This window comes from Dendrobium catenatum, unplaced genomic scaffold, assembly GCF_001605985.2.
Source record: "Dendrobium catenatum unplaced genomic scaffold, ASM160598v2 fragScaff_scaffold_1211, whole genome shotgun sequence".
NCBI classification, from domain to species: Eukaryota; Viridiplantae; Streptophyta; class Magnoliopsida; order Asparagales; family Orchidaceae; genus Dendrobium; species Dendrobium catenatum.
The window spans coordinates 131,733-157,222 of record NW_021319673.1 but is presented as its reverse complement, the minus strand read 5'-3'; the positions used below and the strand labels follow the sequence as shown (position 1 = coordinate 157,222).

Below are 25,490 nucleotides of genomic sequence, written 5' to 3'. Positions count from 1 at the left end.
GCCCCCTGGATGATGCTGTTAATCACCAAAACATGTACATGTCCCTACAATATCAAAGCCTATAATTCACATACAAAATCATTCGGCGTTACCAAGAAATTAAATCGCTCTCACGGCATATGGTTCTTGAAAAAATTAGCTAATAGCACAAACGCCCTAATCAGTGTAGAAAAATGCTGCACTACACCCAACACAGCCATTAATGAACAAACTGACCTGCATTTCTAAGTACCAAAACAGCGATCACCAGCATCTCCCAGTCCCGGAATTATAAACCTGATAATACATGGAAATTTTGTTACAATGGAAAGCCTTTATATGTAGCAAATTAGAGACAAATTATTCTGTGCGGAGTCCGGACGTTATCCATATACCAATAAAAAAGCGCCACCACGTCACTCCAAAAATATACCGCGCTCGGTCGGTACCAACCGGCACTGAACGGTTCTCCCGTCCGGTGTCCGCACAGAATAATCTCTCAAAATTAGAAGCCAATTAGTGACATACCCATGCTCATTAACAACTGGATCTATCATTCCGGTGTAAACATGAATTCTGAAAATTAAAGCAAGCCTCAGTTTCCTAAAGATGAATATCACAATAACATAGGCAGTTTGGACAATAGCTTACTACCCTGGGAACTTGGTACTGAGCTTCTGAAGTGCGGGAGGGGAAGCAATAGCAGATATCTGCAGCAGTACTTGTCAAAATAAGTAATGGAAAACATGAAATGTACATAAGAATCATTAAGCATTTGAATGGGCATACGATTTTTATTTGCTTGTTGTTTAGCCCGCGATCTTTCAACAAGTCGATTGCTTTCACTATTGTACCACCTGTGATGGAGTTTGGATTACAAAGGTGTAAAATGAAAAATATAATTTTTCTTCTGTTCTGTAAAATGAAAAACCAGAAGGATGAGAAATTGATGTGGAAATATGATTTGTAGTTTGTACATAAACAGAAGGTCAACAATAATTTAACTGGTTGTAAAGCTGTGATAACATGTTATAGCTTTTTTATTTACTATGAAATTTCTATATATCAGACTATCTATATACAAGCTCAATTATGTACAAAGTAAACAAATGGAGTTTATCTGTTATAATGACCATCTGCGCTGACAAGAAATATTTTACAGGAGCTACAGGGGTAAAATATTATATTTGCCACCTAAAAAATATCATAAATTGAGGCTTGGAAACCATTAAACAAAGCATATATGATATCCAGGAAACCGGCGATCCATTTTATATCAAATTATCCTGGCACAAAGGAAAAGAAAGCCATTGATTCTAAGCCTCAATTAAGTTGTGAAATTACAACGAAAATGTGTCATTTTATTATCTGAAAACAGTTGGCTTTAAAATGTTGAATGGATGTCCACGTAAACCAAAAGTATCCTATCTTCATATAATGATATGGCAGGTCTAGAACAACTGATGTAAGACAAACATGCATTATTTGTAATGTTTTAGAAGTTTAGTTGAATAATTTATTTTATTAGGGTAATTTATTTTTTTAGAGATAAGGATCAAAATAGTCCATTGATTCTTATGCGAAGGATCAAAATGACCCCCGACTAATTAAAAGTCCCATTTTAGTCCCCTGATCTTTTAAATATGGACCCAAATGATCCTACTAAATGATTAATTTGATATCTATTTAAAGAGTTAAGATCAAATTGATACTTTTATAAAGTCGAATTTTGATTTTTCCAAAATAAAAAAAAAAAACAGAGAGAACCAATTTGATCCTTTTCTCTTAATTTTTATTTTAATTGCCACGAGAAAGAGTTATTTGACAAATTGTTTAGGATAAATTTAATTGGCAGTCTCCTTTTTTAAATCTTCTACTACAAAATAGAGGTCAAAGGGGTCAAATAAAAACGAACTATGATAGTTGAATCAAACTTAAAATTGAAATTGAGTGATTGAATGATTTGATGAGGTTAATGATGACTCTACTAAGCAATAACTAATGAGGTTAGCACTATTAGTAAAGTCAAGGGTCCGTAAAGACTAGATGAGTGTAGTGATTTGGATGTGATTTGACATGAATGTAAGAATTTGAATGCCATTTGATAAGACTCAAGTCTTTTTTCTAGTCTAAGAGGAAGGATGCCACCATGTGAATAATTACACCCATCTTAACAAACTAGAGGGCATCTTCCTAAAAAAGAGAAACCTATGTGAGGATTTCACCTAAACTTGAAAGTTTTCAACAAGATGACTGTCGTAAGAGCGGACTTAGACTAGAAGTCTACAGGATGCCGTAAGAGCGAACTTAATCCTAAAGACAGATTTAAATAGGATGGCTGTCATAAGAGCAGACTTAGGCCATAAATCTATAAGATGCCTTGAGAGCGGACTTAGTCCTAAAGACAGATTTAAACATGATGGTTGTCGAAAGAGCGTACTTAGGCTAGAACTTTGAAAGAGATGGTGATTAGGAAAAGGTTTTGTGACCCAAACCTAATATATATTTCATTTCTTGAAGTTTTGATCTTTTCTCTTCGTCACAAATGACATTAAAAACTTGCAAATGTTCCGCTGAGGATCAAAATTTTTTGTGCATGTCATTTTCTAGGAGAAAAGGAAAATATTGAAAAGATTTTGAATATTGATGGTTTTGAAAATTTTAGATTGAAAGCTTGTTTTCTCCTTTCCATCACAAAAGATCTTCATAACTTGTAAATGCTCCACAGGGGATCAAAAGCTTTTATGTATGTCAATTACTAGAAAAAGGAAAGGAAATGGAAAGAGCTTGAATTTTGATTTTAAATCCATTGACTTTTAAGGATTTGAATTTTGTTGAAATTTACAAAGAGTTTAAGATATAAGGCCCATTTCATTAGTCTGCATATTGTTGGACTAGGTTTGAATCGCTACTCTATAGTGGTTCACTGTAGTTTTAGATTCTGAGGAAGACCCAAAATTATAAGTCCCCACCATTCGAGAATATAATCCTACCTTTCTAATAAAATACCAACTTGAATAATAAATTCTCTTATAAATTATAAAGTCGAACATAAAATAGATTGGAGTTGCGTCTGAGCTTCTTAGAATCTAACACCTCTTACTTTTATCCTTTCTCCTTTGACCCTCTAAGAACTGCTCAATATTGAACTTTTTCCTTGAAATTTTTTAATTTCCATTGTTTGCTTTAATCTTATAATCAAAGGAAATATAATTACTGTTTTAATCAAGAGTTTCCTATGAGCAATCCTCTTATGATCTAATTAACTATAGGGGCTTACACTTATAGGGAACTAAGAACTCTATATTCAAATAAACACTATTTTATTCCTATAAAGCAGGGAAAAATCACTGGGAAAGTAAATTTTTTTTAAAACCCATTTCTATTTATAAATAGCGTTATAGAATGTTGTTATCGTCACCCCAGATAATATAAAATTCTCCTAGAAAATTTAATTTAGAAAATTATGAATTTTATAAAACCCATTATTACTTTGAGATCCCTTATAGAATATTATATTTAACTTTCGAGATAATATAATATTTTCTTTGGTGCATTTGATTGTAGGAATGGTTGAATGTTTAACATCCATTTCTCTTTCCAAACACTTTCTATAAAATTTCATATTTATCTTTCAAGATGACATGTTATTCTTCGAATTGTGTTTGATTATAGAAATAATATTTTTTAAAATCCTATTTTGACATTGAAAGCATTTTAGAATGTAGTGTCAATCTCCCGAGATGATACATTATTCTTAATGTAATATTTAACTTCAAAATAGAAGAACACCAAATTTGCGTAGCATTTTATTGATTTTTAATAATATTATTATTTATTACATCATCCGGTTCGACTCCGGTCGAACCCTTTGGAGTTGAACCGGTCGAACCGTGAATCTCTCTTTCTTCGGGTTCATTGTAACAATAGTAATTTTCATTGCCAATCTTAATTATTAGAAATTATAATAGATTATATTAGATAGATTATCTTATAGTTTCTTTACAAAATTACATATATCTAAATTAATATAAGAATATGAAATATGGATAAAAAAGTAAACAGAATACCAGTCGCAAGCATGGGATCCACAACAAGTACTCGAGAACCTTCAGGGAACTTGTCTGGCAAGCTGTAATAGTAAAATGCAAAGTATAATTAAATCCATTTTCCATGACAAAAGACATGTTAGAACTAGTACGCTTTATCAGAATCAATTAGAATCAGAATGCTGACATGAACCAAAAACATGTTACCTAATTTTGCAGATATAAATAACCATTTCTTCACAGTTAATGAGTGCATGGCCAAAATTAAATTCACGCAATTGCCTTCCAACAAACAGATACAAGATTGAGTAAATTACATTTTGAACTCATCTTATATAGAATATGCTTTCTGCTCAAGTCCACAGTTCCAAAGACCATGCAAAATATTTCCAAAAGTTCCATTCACTAAGCCCGCTTAATATTATGATACATCTTATATAATATGCAAAATGTTTCCACAAGTTCCATTCACTTCCACAAGTTCCATCTTTTAAGTTTAGAATTTTCTGTGAATAACTTCACGTTTTTCAATTTCTGGCATTCAGAAAAACAAACCAAATACTATTATCTTAAGAGTTGCTTTAGACTGCTAAGAAAAAACTTTCGTGACTAATGATTGAGTGAACTTGAATCAACTCCAAATGCAGATCTTTAGACGAATAATCATTTTTGAAGATTCCTAAAACCAACATAAATAATCTGCAGGTCGGGTACTCATGTTTAACTGACGAACCTGGCAATACTTTAGGTTACACCGGTATTTAAAAAACTTAAAAAAACAGGCATAATCGATGCCTATCATGATAAATATAGAAAAGAACATAATCAGTTATCAAAGAAATTTGATAAATAAACATAAAATGAAGCACATAATTAAAAGAAATTTTCCAAAGAAAATTTTAGTCAAGTCCAAAACAAGCTAGGATGAAATGATAATTAGCATATCACAATTTAGTGGCGTATAGATTGATCAATTGAATGGCCAAGTTTTATAGTCCATTCAATTCCACCTTCCATCCATCCATACATATAGCTCTTTCACCAACTTAAGTGTGATCACAAGATAATGTAGAACAAATCAAAACAAGCTAGTAAAAAACCAAATCCTAATCCCTCATGTACGAACGATGATCAAGCCACACAGACATATTTCAATCACCCTATGCACGATTGACATATAATGGCAAAAAAATCAAACAAATAAGACAAATAAGGATGGACAGGATAAGTAGTTGAAAATTATTGGATCTAGATTCATCAGTACACACATTCAACCACTTATCATATTGTATTTCCTGATCCCCATATCCATACCATTTCCCGCACCTTACAGCATGCCCAAGATGCGCATAACAGAATGAATAAAAAAACCTAAATTTTCAGTGAAGGCACACGTGAGGAATTTGAACCTCGTTATAATAAGCACATAAAGAGAGAATTATCATTCTCATTAACAAATTGCTCGAAAAAAGAAAATTTTGAGATAAAATTAACAAAAAGAAACTCTTAAGGAAAAAACTTGGTTGAAGATGGAATTGGAGCCAAAATCTTGTTTGCCCAGACACGTATCTAACTCAAAAAGCTTGAACATATATGACTATGGTCAACCAGTAGAATATCGATGCACATTCTCATTAATTATTGGATGCGAGGCTTAGCATTTGCATTTCACATAGTTCACACCCATAATCCCACTCCAGATTGCTCTCAGCTCTGCTCCCACAAATTCCCAAATTGATCTAGGAGCGCTTCAAGACACCATTGCTAGGCAAGACACGGATTAACATAGATATGTACACTTTGAACTGTCCAATTTGTCCCAGGCGTAATCATTGGCTATAGTAACATTCGTTGGTCGGCTATTGGTCTGAGAACCAGGGGTTGGGGCTCAATATACTAGTGCCGTAGTAAAGCTTAATACAATGAACAAGGGCAAAAAATTATTATATCAAAGACCAACTGTTAATTTTGTAATCCAAATGAAACCAAAACATTCACACTTCACCTTAACCGAAACATAAAGGAAAAGAATCCAAACATGATAAAAGACATCAGAATTTCCATAACTTGCAATCATAGTCGCCAATATAACATCTACACATCAGGTTAAAAACGATTACTTTCCAAGCATTTGATACGCTTGGGGAGCACAACCTGGAAGGGAGAGCTATTTATGAAGGTTCTGAATTAAGAGGGAGTTGTTTAAGAAATTTCTTAATTAAAGAAAATTATTTAGAAATGTTCCTAATCAAGGGGAGAGATGTTTAGGAAAGTTCATAACTAAGGAAAATTATTTAGGAAGGTTAATCAAGGGGCTAGGAAAGTTTTCTAATTGTTTTTATGCTATCATGTTTACTTGTTTATGAATGTTTCCTAAATTATGTTTATGTTGATTAGGAATGTTATATTGATGTTATTGTGTTCTAGGGCTATTTAAGAGGGAGTTTGTTTATAGTTTAGGTATGATATTGTTAAGTTTATTTTCCTAGTATTTGTTGTGAGTTCCTAACGGCATCTAGGATTTATGAGAGAGCTGATCTACCTCTCGAATAGTAGATCAATTGTATCTTGCTTTATTATTGAAGGAGAAATAAAAAAAAATCAACCCTATCTTTGTGTTCCTATGCTATTCTTCTCTTTATTTGCTATTTTTACTTTCAAGACATTAAATTGGTATCAGAGCACTTTTTTTGGGACCTATGACAAAAAGAGGGTAGATGCGGTTAGAAAGTAAGATGGAGCAAATCAAACCTGGAATGGAGAAGAGGTTTTCATCTATGAAAGGAAGGATTTTATCCATGGAAGGAAGGCTTTCTAATCTGGAATACAAGATGAGGAAGTTGATCCATATGCAATTGAAAGCTTCGCTAGCTATTCCTAGGGTTGAACCAAAGGGAAAGGAAATTCTAGAGGAGATGAAGAGGAAGCTATTGGAGATGCAATAAAAAACTCCACCGATGTTTCCGATGGATAACCCTAACCAAGATTTTATTGGGATTCCCTTGGCCGAATCGAAGGGAAAGACAGAAGGAGTTCGACAAGGATAGTTTCTTTTATCAAGAGCCACCTCATGGGGCTCCGATAAGAGGCGGATCAGGGTTTCCAGATGAGGAGAAAGCAAAGGGATTTTTTGTGTGGAGGTGGTAGGGCGTCCGACCACTATAAGAGGCATTTCGAGCAAGGGAAGTGAGTTTCATGGTGAAGATGATAGAGTGGCCGACCACTACAGGAGGTCCTTTGGGCAAGGGGAATGGATGACCCGAGGAGGGGGATGGGCTGAACCATGGGGATCGGGTCATGTGAGGCGTAGGGAAGAAATGTGGAATTCCCACACTTGATACACGAGAGAAACATGAAGGGATTATGACAACCATTACACTAGAGGAAGAAGCTATTAGGACAGTGACGATCTTACGATGGCAATCCTAAGGTCACTGCAGCCTAGTCTTGATGTGAAACAACCTAAATATCTTGAAGCAAGAGCTGCATCTATTCATCCCAGTTCTCAAGAATTTAGCTCGTACAATGGAAGAATGGATTTAGACCCACATGTTTTACCCACTCCTGGACAGTTCCTGGCTTTTATGCAATCTAGAGATACTAGAGAGCTCTTTTACAACTTCCATAGAGATATTGTTCCAACCAAGTTTGTTAACATAAGTGCATCGTACATTTTGTTTCCCTTGACAAAAACTGCTAATTAATTCTCAGCATCATGGGTTTATTGTTCAGAATGTACTTATCAGGTGGAAGGATTTGTCGGAGAACGAAGCCACATGGGAACCTTACGAGCTAATCAGGAGTCAATTCCCATCCTTCCATCATGAGGACAAGGTGCACTTTTGGGAAGGGAGTATTGATATGTTGGGCAGGGGCCACATCCAAGAAAGGGGAACTATTTAGGAATGATCCTAATCAAGAGAGTTGTTTAGGAAATTTCCTATAAGGAAAATTATTTAGGAAAGTCCCTAACTAAGGAAAATTATTTAGGAATGTTCCTAATCAAGGGGGGAGTTGTTTTGGAAGGTTGTTAATCAAGGGAGGAATTGTTTAGGAAAGTTTCCTATTTGTGTTTTTGTCATTTAGGAAATGTTTAATTGTGTAGGAAGATTTTCTAAATCATGTTTAATTGTTTAGGAAGGTTTCCTAAATTATGTTTATGTTGATTAGGAAGGTTCTATTGATGTTATTGTGTTCTAGGACTATTTAAGGGGGAGTTTGTCTATGGTTTAGGGTATAATATTGCTGAGTTTATTTTACTAGTGTTTGTTGTGAGTTCCTAGCGGCAACTAGGGTTTGTGGGAGCGATGATCTATCTCTCAAATAGTAGATCAATTGTATCTTGCTTAATCATTGAAGGAGAAATAAAAAAAATCAGTCATATCTTTGTGTTCCTACACTATCTTTTCTTTTATTTGATATTTTTACTTGCAAGGCGTATACCATTCTAGCTACAACAAAATAAAGATTATAGGCAAAAGATATTGGACAAAAATGTGCATTTTCAATACTAGCAACAGTTATAATGTAATACTGAAAATATTTTTAATAAGGTACCACAAGAAATCTGAAAAAGTTAAACTTAATCCAATTTTTTTCTTTTTCAATGAAAATCAAATTAGTAGATGGAAAAGTAGAAAAAACGCACTTGTTCAAATATATAGAAGGTTGGAGTGTTGTCTCATCCCTGCGCATGCCTATTCAAAAGAAGGAACCTTTATCATTGTATTCATTGGCAGCAAAAATCAAGTACAATAAAATATTTACAAAAAATCATAAAAATCAGTTGAGAAAATAAATAACTTTTTTAAGTATAACTACACTTATAGCATATACAAATTATTGGAGAGCTGCTAGCTAGACACCTATCAGTTTCCACACTCAAAATAGCGAGTAGCAAATGCAGTTGAACATGTAAAACCGATCAAATAATTAGATCAAGAAACATCAAAGCCAATTTTTTATGTTATATTAGTTTAATATTTGTTTTGTCAAATCATTCTTGCAAAATGCTAATGCTTCTTGAAGGAAGAGCTATTCTTAGAATGACTAAATTATGTCTAGGCATGCTTCATAGAAATTCATGAATTTTAAATTGGAAAGCAAAGATATGAGAATAAAGAAAGAATGATACAGCCTCTCCTCACCGAGATGGTAAGTTTTTGTTGCAGGAAGAACTGATGAAGCATGCTCTGCAAGAGCAAGACCAGCTCTCAAAATGGGAACAATCTGCAAGGTTAAAGCAATTATGTATAAGGGCATGCTCGGTAAAAAAATGAATCCTCAAACTAGCATTATGACTCACACAAATGTCAAAATAACAAGTTGACAATTGAATAATCTAATATAGTTTTATATTTGTTAAAAGGTATAATAGCCAAGCACATAATACAATGGAGCACACTGCTATAATCATATTTAATGAAATAGTTGCAAAACAGAAAGTTAAACAAAATACAAACCATCACAGGCTCCCTTGGATCAATAAATTCAACAGTAGCCACACCCATTGGTGACTGAATCTCACCAGAGATTGTAGGCTGCCAGGAATTGTAACGTAAAAATTAGACCTATAAACCCTGAAATGAATGAGAAGATTATAATCATGAAAGAAAGCCAAGTGAAAATCTCAAAGCCATCGCTTTTAAGTGACAGTTTCTGTTAATCCAATGACCCACTTGATATGAATTATACCTCAAGAATAACTAATACAGGAAAGGAGGAGCACAAAACAAAGTTGTGCCTGCAAATGCATTCCCACAAGGATCACCAAATGTCAAAAGATAAGTATTGATACAAAATCCAAAGTAGAAATGTTCACTTGTTGCTAGAGATGCACCAGCATAGGTTCAAATTAATAAATCGTCCACCTGGAATGCATTCTCTATAAATTTCTCTATGAGACAAAATCATGCTAGTTGATTGGAGCAAGATTTTAAACCATTAATTTCTTCTACACAACTCTAGGTAGTTGAATAATGAACATTAAAGAATGACTATGTGCAAATCAATTCTTAAAATTGATAAAGATAGAGATAGGAGGACCATTTCTAATAACAAAAAAAATACTTAATAGTCTATTTTCTCTTATTTTTTTATTAGGCATAGTTTAGTAATTAATATATTTTAGTCTTTAGGCTATTTCCTATAAATACCTAAGTCTTACGTGAGGGAGGGGGAATTTTTGGAGTTTTGATTTCAGATTTGAAAAATCTGAGAGGGAGGAAAAGATCCCATTCCTTGGGTGAATTTCCCCTAAATCTTGAGAGGAGATGAAGGAAAGAGAGGGGTTGTAGTAGAGTCCGGGATTCCACCAAAATCAGTCCGAAGCCTCTTCTTGCAATTTCAGCCAGCAGTTTTGTGTACAGGACATCAAATTGTTGCCAATCACACAGAGCCAGCCGCCGACTCATCCATACCCAGGTCCATCCAGCCACTAGCAATCATATCCACTGGTCTTCCCATCTGTCTCTAGGTATCAAGAAGTCCAAGAAACATCCAGCCGAAAATAGGAAAATATCATTTGGATTGCACAAAGCCTACATCGGGTCTCCATTGTCCATAGTTTCATCTATACTTCTTTGCCAAAGAACAGTAGTTTACTGAAATTCTGAATTTTCTTGCAGGATATAGTGCTGTCCAGCAAGTCCAGCCTTCCAAAAACTTATGTTGGTCTCCAAATAGAAGGAGAGGGTGCAGAACGGGTTTCATCAGATCTCCCCTAAACTTCTTCATCCAGAAAACTAGTGGGGGTTGTTTTTCTGTTAATTGGGAAGTGGCATGAACTGTCAATTAGAAAATTTATTGCGTCTTCCAAAGGCTACAACAGTAACTTACCTTCAGTCTTGTAATCTTGTATTTTGGTTTGTTTATTTTATGTTTTTCTCAGTTCTTTCACACTCTAGTTACTTGATTCAAAGATTATCGGCTTTCAATGGCAAAGGCACCTTGTAGGAATTGCAGCTTAGGATTGTGATGTTAATCATTGTTCTTTGATCGGGTAGTCTTTATTCTTTTTTGTTCTCAGTGTCAAAAATAATACAGTACTAATAGTTTTTTCTAATGTTGATTGGCAAGATTTTAAACCATATGGAACAAGATTTATTCAGAAAGAAATATTGATTTTTGTTTAACTAAGTAGGGATAACACTCCCCACGTAGTGGGACAAAGGCTTGATGTTGTTGTTATTGTAAGTAGGGATAACACTGTTGTTGTCAGTTCTCAAGTTCTGGATGAGAAAAATGGAGGGTTATGTTAGGTAGTCGATAGCAGTGTAAAATTTGTCGAATAATCATGATATGAATTATTTAATGCATTGTATTAATGTTAGGGCGTTCCTTGGAAGCGACATGTTGTATGGCCTAAATATAACAAAAAGTGTGTAAGGGCCGCTGCACCGGTGCTAGGGTGCAGTGTTAAATAGGCAAGAGTTTCCACATCATGAACGGATGTGGGCAAAAAAGCTAGTTCATGAAATTAAAATTAGGATATAAACTTGGAATATAGGTTCTCTTACATGCAAATTAATGAAATTAATAGATATTATGATTTATAGAAAGATAAATATCATATGCATTTGGGAAACTAAACAGATTGAAGAGAAGGCTTAAGATTTAAACTGTGATATTTTTGTAGGAGTCATAATATAAATGGTGTAGATGTGATTATAGATAAAAGTTTGAAAGATAATATTATAAAAATTAATAGAATTGGATATAGAATTATAGTTGTTGATGCTAAAATTATTAATATTATAAGTGCTTATGCTCCTCAAGTATGTTTGGATATATGCTCAAAATTAAAGTTTTGTTATGACCTAAAAGATTTAATACTCTCGAAAAAAGAGTTTTTATTGGAGGAGATTTAAATGGACATGTTGGTTGAGATGCTGATGATTTTAAAAGTATTCATAGTGGTTATGACTTTAAAGCGACTAATGAAGGTGGTAAGATCATAATAATTTTTTTTAGTTTATTATTTTGTAATTATTAATACCTTATTTAAGAAAGTATATTAGCATCTCATCACTTATAAGAATGTATATGATAAAACTCAGATTGATTATTTTCTTATAAGAAAAATAGATCGCTAAGATTGCAAAGTTTATAAAGTCATTATGAGTGAAAGTTTATGTACTCAACATCACTTATTAGTTTTGGACTTTAAGATGAAAGAGTAGAAAATAAAAATTAAAGTAAATCGTTGTTCTAGAATTAGATGGGGGCATTTAAAAAATATTAACAAAAATATTTTTGAGAGTAAGATTCTAGATCTTAATATTTTTTCTGTGCATGAGGAAGCTAATGTTATATAAAAAAACATATCTTGCGATATTAAGAATGTTGCAAAAGATGTGATTGGAGTATCAAAGGAAAAAGCTTCTAAAAGTAAAAATAGTTAGTGGTGGAATCAAAATGGGTAAAAAATAGTTAAAAAATAAGAATATTTGTTATAAAAATTAATTTAGATGTAAAAATTATAATAACTGGAAAATATATAAAGAGGCACGTAAAGAGTCTAAGAAAATAATATTCGATGCAAAGATTTTAATTTTTAATGATTTATATAATAAATTAGACATTATGAAGGGCGAAATATATATGTTTAAGTTAGCCAAACATAGAATAGTAGTAAGGATTTAGTTCAAGTGAAGTGCATTAAGGATGAATATCAAAAAAGACTTTTATTAGAAGAGGATATTCAATAAAGATAGATGAGATATTTTACTAAATTTTTCAATAAAAATTGTGAGAATGCGAGACTTTAGTGACCTAAGCACCCTAAATGAAAATAAAGATTTTTGCTTTTATCGACGTCTTAGTAAAATCGAAGTTAGAGAGATTTTAAAGAAAATAAAATTTGGAAAAATTGTTGAACCTAATGATATTCAACAGAGGTGTGGAAACATAACTTACCAACCAATCCCTTGAAGCCTCATAAATAAGTAATCTTCCAAGCTCTGCCATTGCACTCCCTAGCATAAAGGGGGAGGGGAGTAATTAAAACTTCCAACAAGATACTAAAGTAGGGATAGCTACAAACCAAGCAGTAACATGGTTTTGTAATTTGACAAATCTTATAAAATGCAATGGTTGACTAATTTAGATAGGATCAGAGGAACAAATGTTAACCTCTTGACAATAATATCAAACTGCTAATCATAAGTTTGTTTCTACGTAATAAGTAATGGTAGTTTTGGAAAAGATGTATCAACCTAATGATAACATTGGAAACTTCACTAAACAGATGAAATACATGAAACTATGAACTCCTTACTAAGCAGCACACAGTCGACCTCCGAGCTACTGAAAATATACAACGGATATTACAAGTCAGTCATCTCATTAGAAAGCCCTCGTAATTTATAATAGTATAGCATTAACAGATTTGTTGTGCTATACCGCATAAAACTGTACCTCACTACCTCCATCATTAGTACCTGTAATTTTTTCTCAGAATTGCAGAAGACTATAAAGCCAAAGTAAAGCATATTGAAGAAAGTTTGAGTGATGAACCAAAATTAATGAAACAATTCTTTCAGACTAACAAAAATGCTCTGCGGTTATTTTGATTAATGTATATATTCATAATTTTGCACCTATGCGAATTAACTCATAAAACAGTTAACTGCCAGCCAACTGACAATTGAAAGCTATACATTATAGGACACACGCTTATACTTAAGTAATTTTCTTCACAAGAAAATAATAATAGACAGGTAAAATTAGTCACTCACTGAAAATTGCACAAGGGGTCTGCTCATTCCTGAGGACAGAGATCCAATGCTTTATCAACGGATGTGGTGGCACCATGACCTGCATCCATCCGGATTGAGTCAGGACCTAAGAAACAACGGCCAACGCAAAGAAACATAAAAAAAGTGTAAAAAATAAATGAATCAATCCCTTAAAACCACAGATGTAATTAATGAATGGAATCCATCCAAACGGCACAAGTCAAACAAGATCTACCAGCATCCTATCGTCCGACATCGCCTTGTTCTCCATGGCTGTACCGGATCTTGTGGCGCAGGCGCCAAACCGCGGCCTAACGGCGGCAATCTAGTTTTTGAAGAGACTTAAATGTGTCTGGAAACACAAAATCGGCTAATTAGGGTTTTGTGAAGGAGGAAGGGCAACGAAAGCGTACCTTTGATGAAGAGGAAGAGTGTGCAGAGAGGGAAAGATGAAGACGGAGAGGAGAGAGGCGGAAACATCGCAGATATTCGTGAGAGATAACCGGAGACGAACGTAGCGCATCTGGCGGGCGATGTGGTGCAGTTTTAATGGCAGTGTGAGCGGCCATTGAAAGGAACTTCAAAAGAGAGCGAAGGATTCGGGAGGAAGCCAACCGTTTGTTACACAGTAATTTTGCGAGTTATCACTCCCATTTTTCTTCGATTATTAGGTGCAGCTATTTTGGTTCGGGCTTAGCTTAGCAAGATTTACATACTTACTACTATATATTATTATATTTAGATATTTAACGTCTAAAATTTTAATATTACATACATACCGCACATAGTTCATTTTCATATCAAATATGGGTGACAGAAATGAAATATATAAGTGATAAGAAGAAAATATGTGTGATATATTTGATATTAAAATAATATAGGGTGGTATTTATGTAATATTAAAATTTTGAATTTAGATATATAAATAAGATGATATAAAATGGTATGTATGTAAAATTCCTTTTTTACAGCATTATACATGTCCATTACTATCATAGTAATTTTGCTTGTAATTAATATTGAATAAGGCCACTTATTCTTTATTTCATATTGAATTGGATAGCCAATCCTTATTTAGGACATCTTCAACAAAAAAATTCATTTTCCACTTAAAAAAATAGTAAAACTTCAAAATGCATTAATTCATCTTTAATGGAACTCCATTTCTTCATCTCATTGCAAATGAACCGCCTTTTTTCTCTTTCTGGCGCTTCTTCCGCAAATCCCGTAAGCCAATTTTTTTTGCATAGGTGAACTGTGAAACATCAATATTGACGTCGCACTGTTCACTCCAGAAAAATTAGTGAACAATTTTGCGTTCAATTGGATCATTTGACGAACGACGTTCACTTATTTATTGTTCAGTTGCGGATGATCTTAATATGATAAATAAATTGACAAATGTTCATTGAATAAAAAATTCAGATGATTTTTTTTTAAATTTTCATAAATTGACAAAAATATTTTTTTCATGTACATTAAATACTCCTCTTTTAAACTTGTCGCACATAAATCTTCAAAAAATTGATTAATTTCAAGAATAGGTTTTCAAATCATTTCTAAAAATATAAAGATTGTATTTGTAAGAAGAGATAATAATCACTCCATAAAAATACAATAATCACAAATCTTTATTCCAAATAATTTAGCCTCTTTAGAGTGCACTCATCTACATAAGTTTGATGCAAGGCCACTTGTCAACCATTCTAATATTTTTCTTCTCTGAAGTATTGGAGTATTTTTCTCACAGCATAGCTATAAAAATTCCAATTTTTTATGCTGTAATTTTTAAAAAGTTTTCATTAGTCTTTTTTAATGAAGGAATTGATTTCTGAAAGTCATTTAGAAATAAATATTTACAACGTCTAAGAACATGATTAGCTAGCAAAATTTATTTGTAAGAATAAAATTAAGGCTTCGTTTGGGACGACTTTCTTGCTGCTTCCTAAAGCTCCTTTTTAGTTAAAAAAAATTAATTTTTGTATTAAAAAACTGCTCTAAAAAGTCTTAAGAAAGACGTCCCAACCTAAGCATAAGACTGTTAGAATAACTTTCATATTGATTTCTAAAACGACTTTTTAGTTCAAAACATTTTTGAACATAAAAAATTTTATTAAAAAAAATTATTTTAGAAAACAATAAAAAAATTATCCCAATCGATATATATATATATATATTTGACTTCATGCACTAAGGACAAATAAATTTATCAGTCGTACTCCATCGAGATAACATTTCATATGTAGGAAAAACTCCAACTATATACACATTAATGTACTCATCAAATAATTATATATATATTTAAAATATCATGCAAACACCTCATTATTTTACACAAGTTTTAACTCTGTCAAAGATTGTAGGTAAGAGTAAATTTATTCATCAAATTATAGCTAGTATTAAAACTATATAAAAAAATAAATATAATCCTCTTAGTTGATAGTCAAAGCTGCATCCAATAAAAAAAATTGTATAAGAAACAAAATTTCAAAGGCTGTTCTTAAAATTATAGACATAAAATTAAATAATATTTTACTTAACACTATAACACACTAATAAATTTATTTATAAAAAAGTCTTTCTTCCCATAAAATTTATTCATAATCAAATCTCTATCCCACTACGTTGGTCTGCTACATGAATCATTTTTCTCTATTGTGTCATGTTAAAGCCAAATTCTCATTTAAATCTAATAGAGAAAGGTCATTTCTAATATTTTCTAATCAAATCTTTTTAGACCTACCTCTACCTTTGTTTAACATAAGCCAAATCTAATACATCTACTTTCCTAACCGGCACATTGGAAGGCCGCCGTTTTAAAACTTCTACCGCAGTGCGCGATAAAATTAAAAGCCGAGGTGGAAGAAAACGTCAGCACAAGCACACTACATCTTCCCATATGAACAGTTTAAATCATGGCTTTAATAATTTATGTCTATTATGGTACTTATTCACTGAAGTTACTGCAGGAAGAAGGTTGTACAGACATGTGAGATTGTTTTACAATGGCAAACTTACATGTACATATTTCTAGACTAGAGCATACCAAGCTAGATGGACTGCCAAAGCCTGTTGATATCAATAATATTTTGAAAACCAAAGAAGAACAGATAAAGAACAAGCAAAGCAAATGTTTTACTTTCCAATGCAGCTTCAAATAGCCATGTTTTACATGACAATCTCAGGCTTAAGGATGCTGGATTTGATCTCCTTGTGAGGAAGAACAATGCCGCCATTGCTGTAGATTTCATCGCTAACATGTACATCCTCCCCAAGGATGGTCATGTTCTCAATCCTCGCCCATCGGCCGACTGTTGAATGCCAACCAATTATGCTTCTTGAGATGCAGGCATGCTTCTTAATGTGAACTCCCTTCATTACAGAGCAGCTAGAGAGCCTGACTCCAGATTCAACCACACAGCCCGGCCCGATCGCAACATCTGGACCAATCAAGCAGCCCTCGCCGACCGTCGCACTCTCATGCACCAAGACATTTCCCACTATGTTAGAACCCACAGCAAGTTTCAGGGAAGATTTCTTCCTAAGAGAATCAAGGTAAAGCCTCAGGCCAACGATGTAGTCCTTTGGTTGTCCAATGTCCATCCAGAATCCAGGTAGAACCATGGCATAGAGCTTGTGATCTGCTGCAATATTGGGAAAAATCTCTTTCTCAATTGAGGTAGGTTTCAACTCGATGCGGTCGAGGACCGATGGGTTTAGAAGATAAATCCCAGCATTGACCTTGTTGCCCACAAACATTTTAGGCTTCTCTACAAATTTCTCAACTTTTCCGGTTTTCTCTTCCATTACCACAACACCATACTTAGATGGCTCGTCTACCTGATGGAGGAGTTGAACTGAAGATCAAAAAGTTGATAGTTGCAGATATATTGTGATATGTATACGCACTATACCTTTGTGACCATAATGGTAGCCTCTCCAGCGTGTGATTTGTGGAACTTTATTAGTTCGGCGAATGGGTATTCACTGATGACATCGCTGTTGAGCACAAAGAAAGGTTCACCAGAACCATCTACTAAGTTAGCTCTAGCTAAAGCCAGGGGACCAGCTGTTCCTAGTGGTTCAGACTCTCGAGAACACGTGATCTTTATATGAAGCTTATCTTCAAACTCTTTCAAAAAGTTCAGCATGATCTGAGAAGAAAAGATAAATCTTTTCAGGATGGGGAGAAAAGGATCCAAGCAAGTAAAATAAAACTGATTTCAACTTCCACCTCAGGTTGGTAATTAATAGCTAGGACAACCTCTGTTACTCCAACCTCTTTCAAAGCTTCAATCTGTAGAACTATATAAGTCAACTGATGGAAAAGTTGATAGAAAATACTTATGAAATATTATAGAACTATATAAGTCAACAGTATATAAGATACTGTCTACGCAAAGAATTGCATGCAAAACTCAGAAACTATAGCTAAGAAAGGATAAAATGATTTAAGATGATTATCATGCCAATACATAGTTTAATAAAAAATTTATGTCATTATGGGTAAATATGTTTAGAAAAAAGTTTTACCTGGTGCAGAACCATAGGTTTATTAGCAAAACAAACAAGCGGCTTTGGAACACTGAGTGTTAATGGTCGCAGGCGGGTTCCAAACCCTCCAACAAGAATCAATGCCTTCATTTTCAGAGATACCACTTCTTGCCTTTCACTGGGATCAAAAGTTTAACCACTCAGAAAATGAAATAAAAAAGAGGCAGTATATATTCATGTGTTCTTCAGCACTTCTAAAACTTCTTATGACTATAGAAGGGAATAAACTTGCTAACCAAGGAACCAGACAAGCTAGCATATTTGATATTTCCAAGAAAGGTTGCCAGCTTAAAACAACATATTCCATGAAGGAAAAATTAAAAACAAATTGTCTAGGCATGAAGGCATAAAAAAGACGGAAAGCCAAGATCAAGCACAATTCGAAAAAAAGCTCCAAGGCAACATTAGAATCTCAAAATCTAAGAGTTACAAAATGATAAATTACTCATGTAATTTAACTGTGACTGGGCTGCACTTCCACCTAAAACCATCAGCAGGATTAAAATATCATTAGTTTTAAGGCTGCATATGAAATTTCTCTTACAGCTCATTTGCTTGCTTGTAAATTTTTAGAAAATGATAATTTTATATCTTCACTCTTTTTGTGTGAAAACTAAATCATTTCTTTTTGAGGGGATTTCCATAAAACTAGTTATGCATCTTAGGGTTTCTCATTCTCAAGAAATCAGTAAATCAACACTACCTACAAGAGATAGAGCTAAGGTTTCATTTGAAATAGCAATTTAATCGTTTTTGTGGTGGCAAAGAACAAAGAATGATAAAAATATCTATTTGGATTATATCTTCTGAACTACATTTGGAAAAAAAAAATTTGTCTTATAAATGTTATTATTGGGAAAGCATCATAGAAATTGTTGTTGGAAAGCAATTTTGAACAACCAAAAACAGCAAAGTATAAGCTGCCTCAAATGTAGTCTAACTAGCTGGCAAGTGAGAGAAGACTTCAACATCAATCTAAGGGCTCATTTGGCTGCTTCAAATATTAAAAATCTTTCAAAACATAATACTTCTATTTTCATTCCTTTTATTCGTGAATGAAATCTTCACGTTTGAGGGAATTTGAAGATGTTTTTGGAGTTTACAATCGGTGTTAATTTCTAACTGCATCCATCATGATCTCTCACTACAAGCAGCCTAATAAGCCCAGAAAGCGATTAAAAAAACCTCTGTGAAACTCTTCCACAAATATCCGCAGGTCGGCTACACTGAAAGCAAAGTAAACTGAGCAAATCCTACTACATCACGGAGCCCAACTCCCAAGAATCCAAAAAAGGCATGGCGGCTACAGCCATATGAGATCAATAACTTGCAGGAAAACGAAGGACAATCAAGAAATTTTGGCAGAAGTTCAAACCGGAAGGAAAACGATACATAAAGACACGAATCAAAAACAATATTTTGAAGAAATCTTACGATATATCTCGTCGGAATTTGACGGCGGATCGCTAGTAGCCGCCGATTCTTCTGAGGCCGCAAAAAGAGCGGGAAGACGGAAAGATAACTGATCCTCTGCGAAGGAACAGGGAGGAATCTGTCTCTGCTTTGCTATATAGCGCAGCGAAGACCAAAAATTCTTGAAAGAACCCTAAGCCCTACTGGTCTCCATGAATACCTGCCTAAACTGATTCATACTCTTCCAGTCTTCCGTGATTCCGCTGTTGAGCCAAATGATGAAATGAGTTAAATCCTTCCTGATTTATGAGCTTATGAATCAACTTATTTGAAAATTACTAATTAAAATATATATTAGAATTCAAAACTTTAAATATAAAATTATCAAAATAACTTAAATTTTCTTTTGACTATTGGATATCAATATTAATTAGACTCAACTATCAACCAATAGATCAATCTTCATCAAGGGAGAATCAATTCTTAATTTTCAGGAGGGTAAACTTCTAAGTAAAAGTGTAATTTTTTTTTTTTCATAAATCCTTACAACTAAACTTTGTTTCGAGGGCGCTGCCTCTTGACCCCTATTTGTTCATCATTGTACGTTTCGTAGATATGTCAGGGGTCCAAGGGGCAGCAACCCCTAGTGAGGTTCGACCTGGTTCATTGTTCCTATTCTCTTTACGATTTCTCTTTATATTTGGTTTATCGTTCCGAAGCAATAACATCTCTACATAATATGTTTAATTTTGTAGGGGCAATTGCCTAAAGACCATAGTATTTTAAAACTTTTAGGGGGGTTAATTGCCTAAAAATCATTATAATAAAGACTAAAAAATACATAGAGGGGGACAAATTACCTAAAGAATCATATAATAAAGAATTTTTTATTTTATTATTTTTTTTTACATTGGGTCCGCCCATGGTCTTCATCTTTCATATTAACAATCACCCTTCTATCCAGCCTCCCTTGCTTATATGCAAATGCTATATTTTTGTCAATGTCATGTATAAAATACAGTAATTAAAAAATACAATAAAATCTATCAAATTTATCTACTATGCATTTATTTCAAAAAATCACATATTCCAATTTAACTAGTAAAAATGCAATATATTCTTGTTTTAAAACTTATATTAATGGAATCTATCACATAACAAAATTTATGCAGTAAAATTAAGTTTTACCAATAAAAATTATTCTCATTTTTTCGATAACAAAAATATAAATTTGATAGAAAAAATATAAAAAATATCAAATAATTGAAATGAAAACACAATTATAACTATTTTATGGCGAAAAAGGTTTTGAAATTTTACTTATAATGACTTCCAAAAAAACTATTTGTGTGGATCAAAATACAGGCTATTACATTATTGTCCCTCCGTCCTCTATCATCCTACAACGATTTCCTCAACCTTAGTTGCTTGACTAATGCCCCACCGACATCCATTGCCCAACTATGGTCCTACCGACCAAACGAACATGGTAATATTCTCTTGAGAACAATTCTTATGTCATTGAATTCTCTCAACTCCAACTATGTAATATGCTACATATAATGTATATTTGCTATATTAAGCCGGCATCTTCCCCCGAGGAAAGGAAACATTTGTAATCAATAACCAACACTAGCGAAATTATTTCAACTAGGCGAGACCACCTGGTTTTCCCCCTTTTGAGATTTTCTATGTAAAATTATGATGCATCTTTATAATAATTGCACAACTCTCTCTTATTTGTCCGTGTTTTGGACCTCTGATTACAACGCCTCCAACCATCATTGCTTGTCGACTACGGTCCCTTCGACCATCATCGCCCCCTCAATTATGGTCCCTCCGACCACGATCGCCCGCTGGCTATGATCCCTCCGACCACCGTCACCCACTAACTATGGTCCCTCTGACCTCAATCATCTGACAACAGTCCCCTCTACCTTAGTTACCTGAATACAACCCTCCAACTTTTGTCGCTCAACTACAGTCCTACCAATCAAACGAATCGGACGCTTTTCGATCTGGCTAGTTTAGGCTTCAATCATTCTTTCATTCGATGCTTCAACAGCGGCTAGACCAAGAAACTCAAGACCAGACTCCTACTCCGAAGCGGTAGTGAAATGAAAGGAAGCGATGTAGCCATAATGTTCGGAATCGGGTATTCCACATCATTCCTTTTCATTGGACTTGGAAGAGTTTGGAGGTGGCTTCACAAGCAGCCGCGTTCAGTGGAAATGTGAAAGTATTCACAGAGTGTAGATGATCACCGAGTTCACGGTTATCTTTACCGCATCCCAGGAGCGTGTGGTCTGGACGACAACGGGAAAACCTTGCTATCGGGGTCGGAGGGTTATCGTAGATAAAGCGCGTTCGTTCTTTCACGTAGGGTCAAACTCCACGTGCTTGCCTGATTATTGGAGATCTATATTCTCGGAGAAAGACAATGACTTGCACAACAAACCTGGACTTGCTTGCTATCATTCCTCAGGTTGAAGCAGCTTGGCTAGAATAGCTAATAGGCTAGCTTCCTTTTTTTTGGCTTTCTTTAGGCAGTTCAGTTGCTTGTCCGATTCCATGCTTATGAGTCAATTCTTCTTTGAAACCAAGTCATTAGACAACACCTGTCTGCGGATTCGATTCCTACCCCGGCTTCGGCTTACAACTGGGTACTGGAGCGAGAGCTATTTGAAATAGCGAAACCAGTCTCGCTATTTTCTCTTTATTGAAACTCTTTCTATAGTTCAATACTTTCATAGAGGAACTACCAACATTCTCTTGAAAATAACTCTCATGTCATTGAATTCTCCCAACTCCAACTATGTAATGTGCTCTATATAATATATATTTGCTACATTTAGCTAACACATTTCCTCGAGGAAGGACATCATCTATAATCAACAAACAACACGTACAAGTAGAATCATTTTAATCTGGCAAGGCTATATCTTCATACAAAACTAAGATATTAAACTCCTTATCTCTCTACCGTCGTGAATGTTTCGGGATGCAACACCTATATTCCACAAATTTATAATTCTTTATTCAATATTTTCTTATTTTTCATCCTATAATTATAATAATATTTACATTAACATTATTTTTATGATAACCCAATCAGTTCAAGCCAATTAAAACGTATAGAATCAAGCTAAAACTCAAATTTAGTTAATTTAATAAGCTTTAGTTCAAATTAGAAGATTTAAGCCTTATGCATAATCCCAATCGATGTTGGACATTTCTGTGAGAATGTGATTCAATTGTTCCGATTACGCTCGGTTGAATTTTGAGCTTATCGGTACAATATTCATTCTGAAACTTAGTTATTATAAATCAAACAGAGAGATTTAAGTTATAGATATTTATGAAGTTCAAAATTTCTCACAATAAGCTTATCTTAATATGAGACTCAGAATGATTAAAGCACAAAAATGATAACTTGGTTAGTCAAAATAACCCCGCTTTAAACGCAAATTCTACTTGTATTTAAGAACATTTTTGGCTCACAGTAGTTTATCTTTCTAAGATAGTAAGGTAAAAAATCTCCCAATAGCTCTTTCGCTTTTCTTCCGGCTTCGTTTGGGGCTGCTTTCTTCTTGCTTTTTAAAATAATTTTCTAGTACAAAAAATTCTTTAATTTGAAAATTTTGTACTATAAAGTTGTTTTAAAAAGCAGTACAAAAGCTGTCCCGAACGAACACTATGAGAGAAACTTTATTGAACTAGTTTCAGCATTTAATCGCATTCGAACTCAATTAGTATATCTCAACCTCTCTTATATCTAAGAGAAACTTCACCCAAGTACTCTTCCTTAGGCAGGAAAATTCACTTCAAATTTGCATGGAAAAAAATGATAAATCATGATTGTGAATCTTTATTATCATTGCTACATTATTTGGTATTATCACATGTAATACAATATGATATTTGTTGTTGCCCTCTAAACATGAATGTTACATCTAATGCCCTTTGAAAATATATTAGATAATATTAGAATGGATTATCATAATTGACAAAATTTTCTTTAATAATTTTTATATAGATGCTAATATGTAGATCTATTATGTGTTGATCAATCTGGTTGTTCTGTTGCCTTGGACCTCAAGTTTTTTGTGCTTACTGGTGGATGCATGGGATTTACTCCCTACTTGTCGAATTTTTTTTTTCCTGTACAACACCGCAACACTACTTACTCGAGCGCCCCGGCTAGTATTCTCCTTTCAAGTTCAAGATAATCCATTCAAACAAATTTCACTTCCATTCAGAACCATTTAAGATGCTCAACTCAACAAAATTTAATAAAGCATCTCATATGAAAAAAACAAAAAAATTGATATATTATGATTGTTGATGTTTATTATCACTGCTACATTATTTGGTATTATCACAGGCAATACGATATGAAATTTGTTGTTGCCCTCTAAATATGATTGTTGCAGCTTAAATCTCTTTGAAAATATATTAGACAATCTTAGAATGGATTATCATAATTCATAAAATTATTATTATATAGATATCATAGACGTACCGTTGAGTGCAAGAAGACATAAAAAGAGAGAAATTTAAATTATATAGGTATTTAATAAAAATATTTACTCATTTCCTTTTATGATGCTCTCATCTTCCACAAGTTTCTTCTTGCTCGCTATACATGTACTATTTGTCTAATTTCTTCTTTTCTCATGGAATAAATAAATAATGTATAGCATTGGCAATTTATCGACAAAGATAAATTAGGCTCCAGTATTAGTAATTAAATAATACTATATATATAGTAACCTAATAAATATACAATTAATTAAAAAATAACACTTTTTATTTTATTTATCCACAATTAATATGGCATGTAGGTATACATGCATGGACGCCAATTATATATGCGAATAATTTCTCAGTTAATAAGAGGTGGATTTCCTGCAGGCGCGGGTGCCGTCCTTCACCGGAGGCAGCGGAGGAACCGTTGAAGAGAAGGGGTTTTGAACGACTTTTGAGGTTTGATATCTCTCCGAGTCGCCGTCCGGCAGCCGACTGTAGGAGTGTGAAGGAGACAAGAAAGGCTCCCCCAGCCATAAAGTAGGTGAAGGCTGTTTTCCCTTTCTCTTGTGAATGAAAGCTCTGTACAAATAAGGGATTAAGCCTTCCATTTATATTATATATAGTTGCTAGAGAGAGAGAGAGAAAGCTTGGTGCCTTGGTGGTGGAGGAGGAGAGATGGGATTGGGGGTTTAAATGAAGAGAAGGGTGGGAAGAAATGACGTGCAGGGAAGTGAAAAATTACATATGGAATGAAAGCTAAGCAAAATATCCAAAGGAGGGAGATTATAAGGTAAGTAACACATAACTTCTTCTGTTTGAAAGAAAAATATAAATGATTTATCCTGTAACACGAGCTTCTTTTAAAGGCTGTTTGAAAGAAAAATATAAATGATTTATCCTGTAACACGAGCTTCTTTTAATTGCTTAAATTCAATAATACTTAGGTGATATCTAATTTTTTGAAAAATAGATACCAAAAAATGAATAAATTTAAAATATTATATCTTGATTAAATTTTAATTAGAATAGCTCATACAATTATTAAATTTATTCTGAGATCTAATATATTAAAAATAATTAATTTTTATTACGTTTGTTTTAGCATAAATTTAATAAATTTAAAATTCATTATGATTAAAAAGATTGATAAGCTATTTTTTCCGACAGAAATGCTGTCAAAAAATTTCATGCCAGTTTTTTAATTCAACAAGATGAAATAATCATATGA

The 25,490-nt window shown here is 33.6% G+C and overlaps 2 protein-coding genes across 3 annotated transcripts; both read right to left on the bottom strand.

Moving 5' to 3' along the window:
- Positions 1 to 39: 39 nt before the first annotated feature.
- Positions 40 to 14,448, bottom strand: LOC110099262 (uracil phosphoribosyltransferase). Of its 2 annotated transcripts, none has more exons than XM_020826350.2 (12): positions 14,179 to 14,448; positions 14,001 to 14,090; positions 13,766 to 13,844; positions 12,945 to 13,003; positions 9,491 to 9,568; positions 9,176 to 9,257; positions 8,677 to 8,725; positions 4,050 to 4,111; positions 769 to 836; positions 634 to 689; positions 508 to 555; positions 40 to 276 (listed from the first exon to the last, which is right to left on the bottom strand). In XM_020826350.2, the coding sequence occupies exons 1-12, from the start codon at positions 14,332 to 14,334 to the stop codon at positions 225 to 227; spliced, it is 879 nt and encodes a 292-aa protein (XP_020682009.1). In that variant the 5' UTR covers positions 14,335 to 14,448; the 3' UTR covers positions 40 to 224. The 2 variants fall into 2 exon arrangements, with proteins under 2 accessions (XP_020682009.1, XP_020682012.1); XM_020826353.2 differs by having other exon boundaries at positions 14,001 to 14,117; positions 14,179 to 14,316.
- A 2,217-nt stretch (positions 14,449 to 16,665) lies between these two features.
- LOC110099269 (probable mannose-1-phosphate guanylyltransferase 2) lies at positions 16,666 to 20,023 on the bottom strand. The gene is made up of 5 exons (XM_020826367.2): positions 19,754 to 20,023; positions 18,299 to 18,437; positions 18,000 to 18,062; positions 17,680 to 17,919; positions 16,666 to 17,605 (listed from the first exon to the last, which is right to left on the bottom strand). Exons 2-5 carry the CDS (start codon positions 18,407 to 18,409, stop codon positions 16,934 to 16,936), a joined length of 1,086 nt encoding a protein of 361 aa, XP_020682026.1. The 5' UTR covers positions 18,410 to 18,437; positions 19,754 to 20,023; the 3' UTR covers positions 16,666 to 16,933.
- Between the last annotated feature and the right edge of the window lie 5,467 nt (positions 20,024 to 25,490).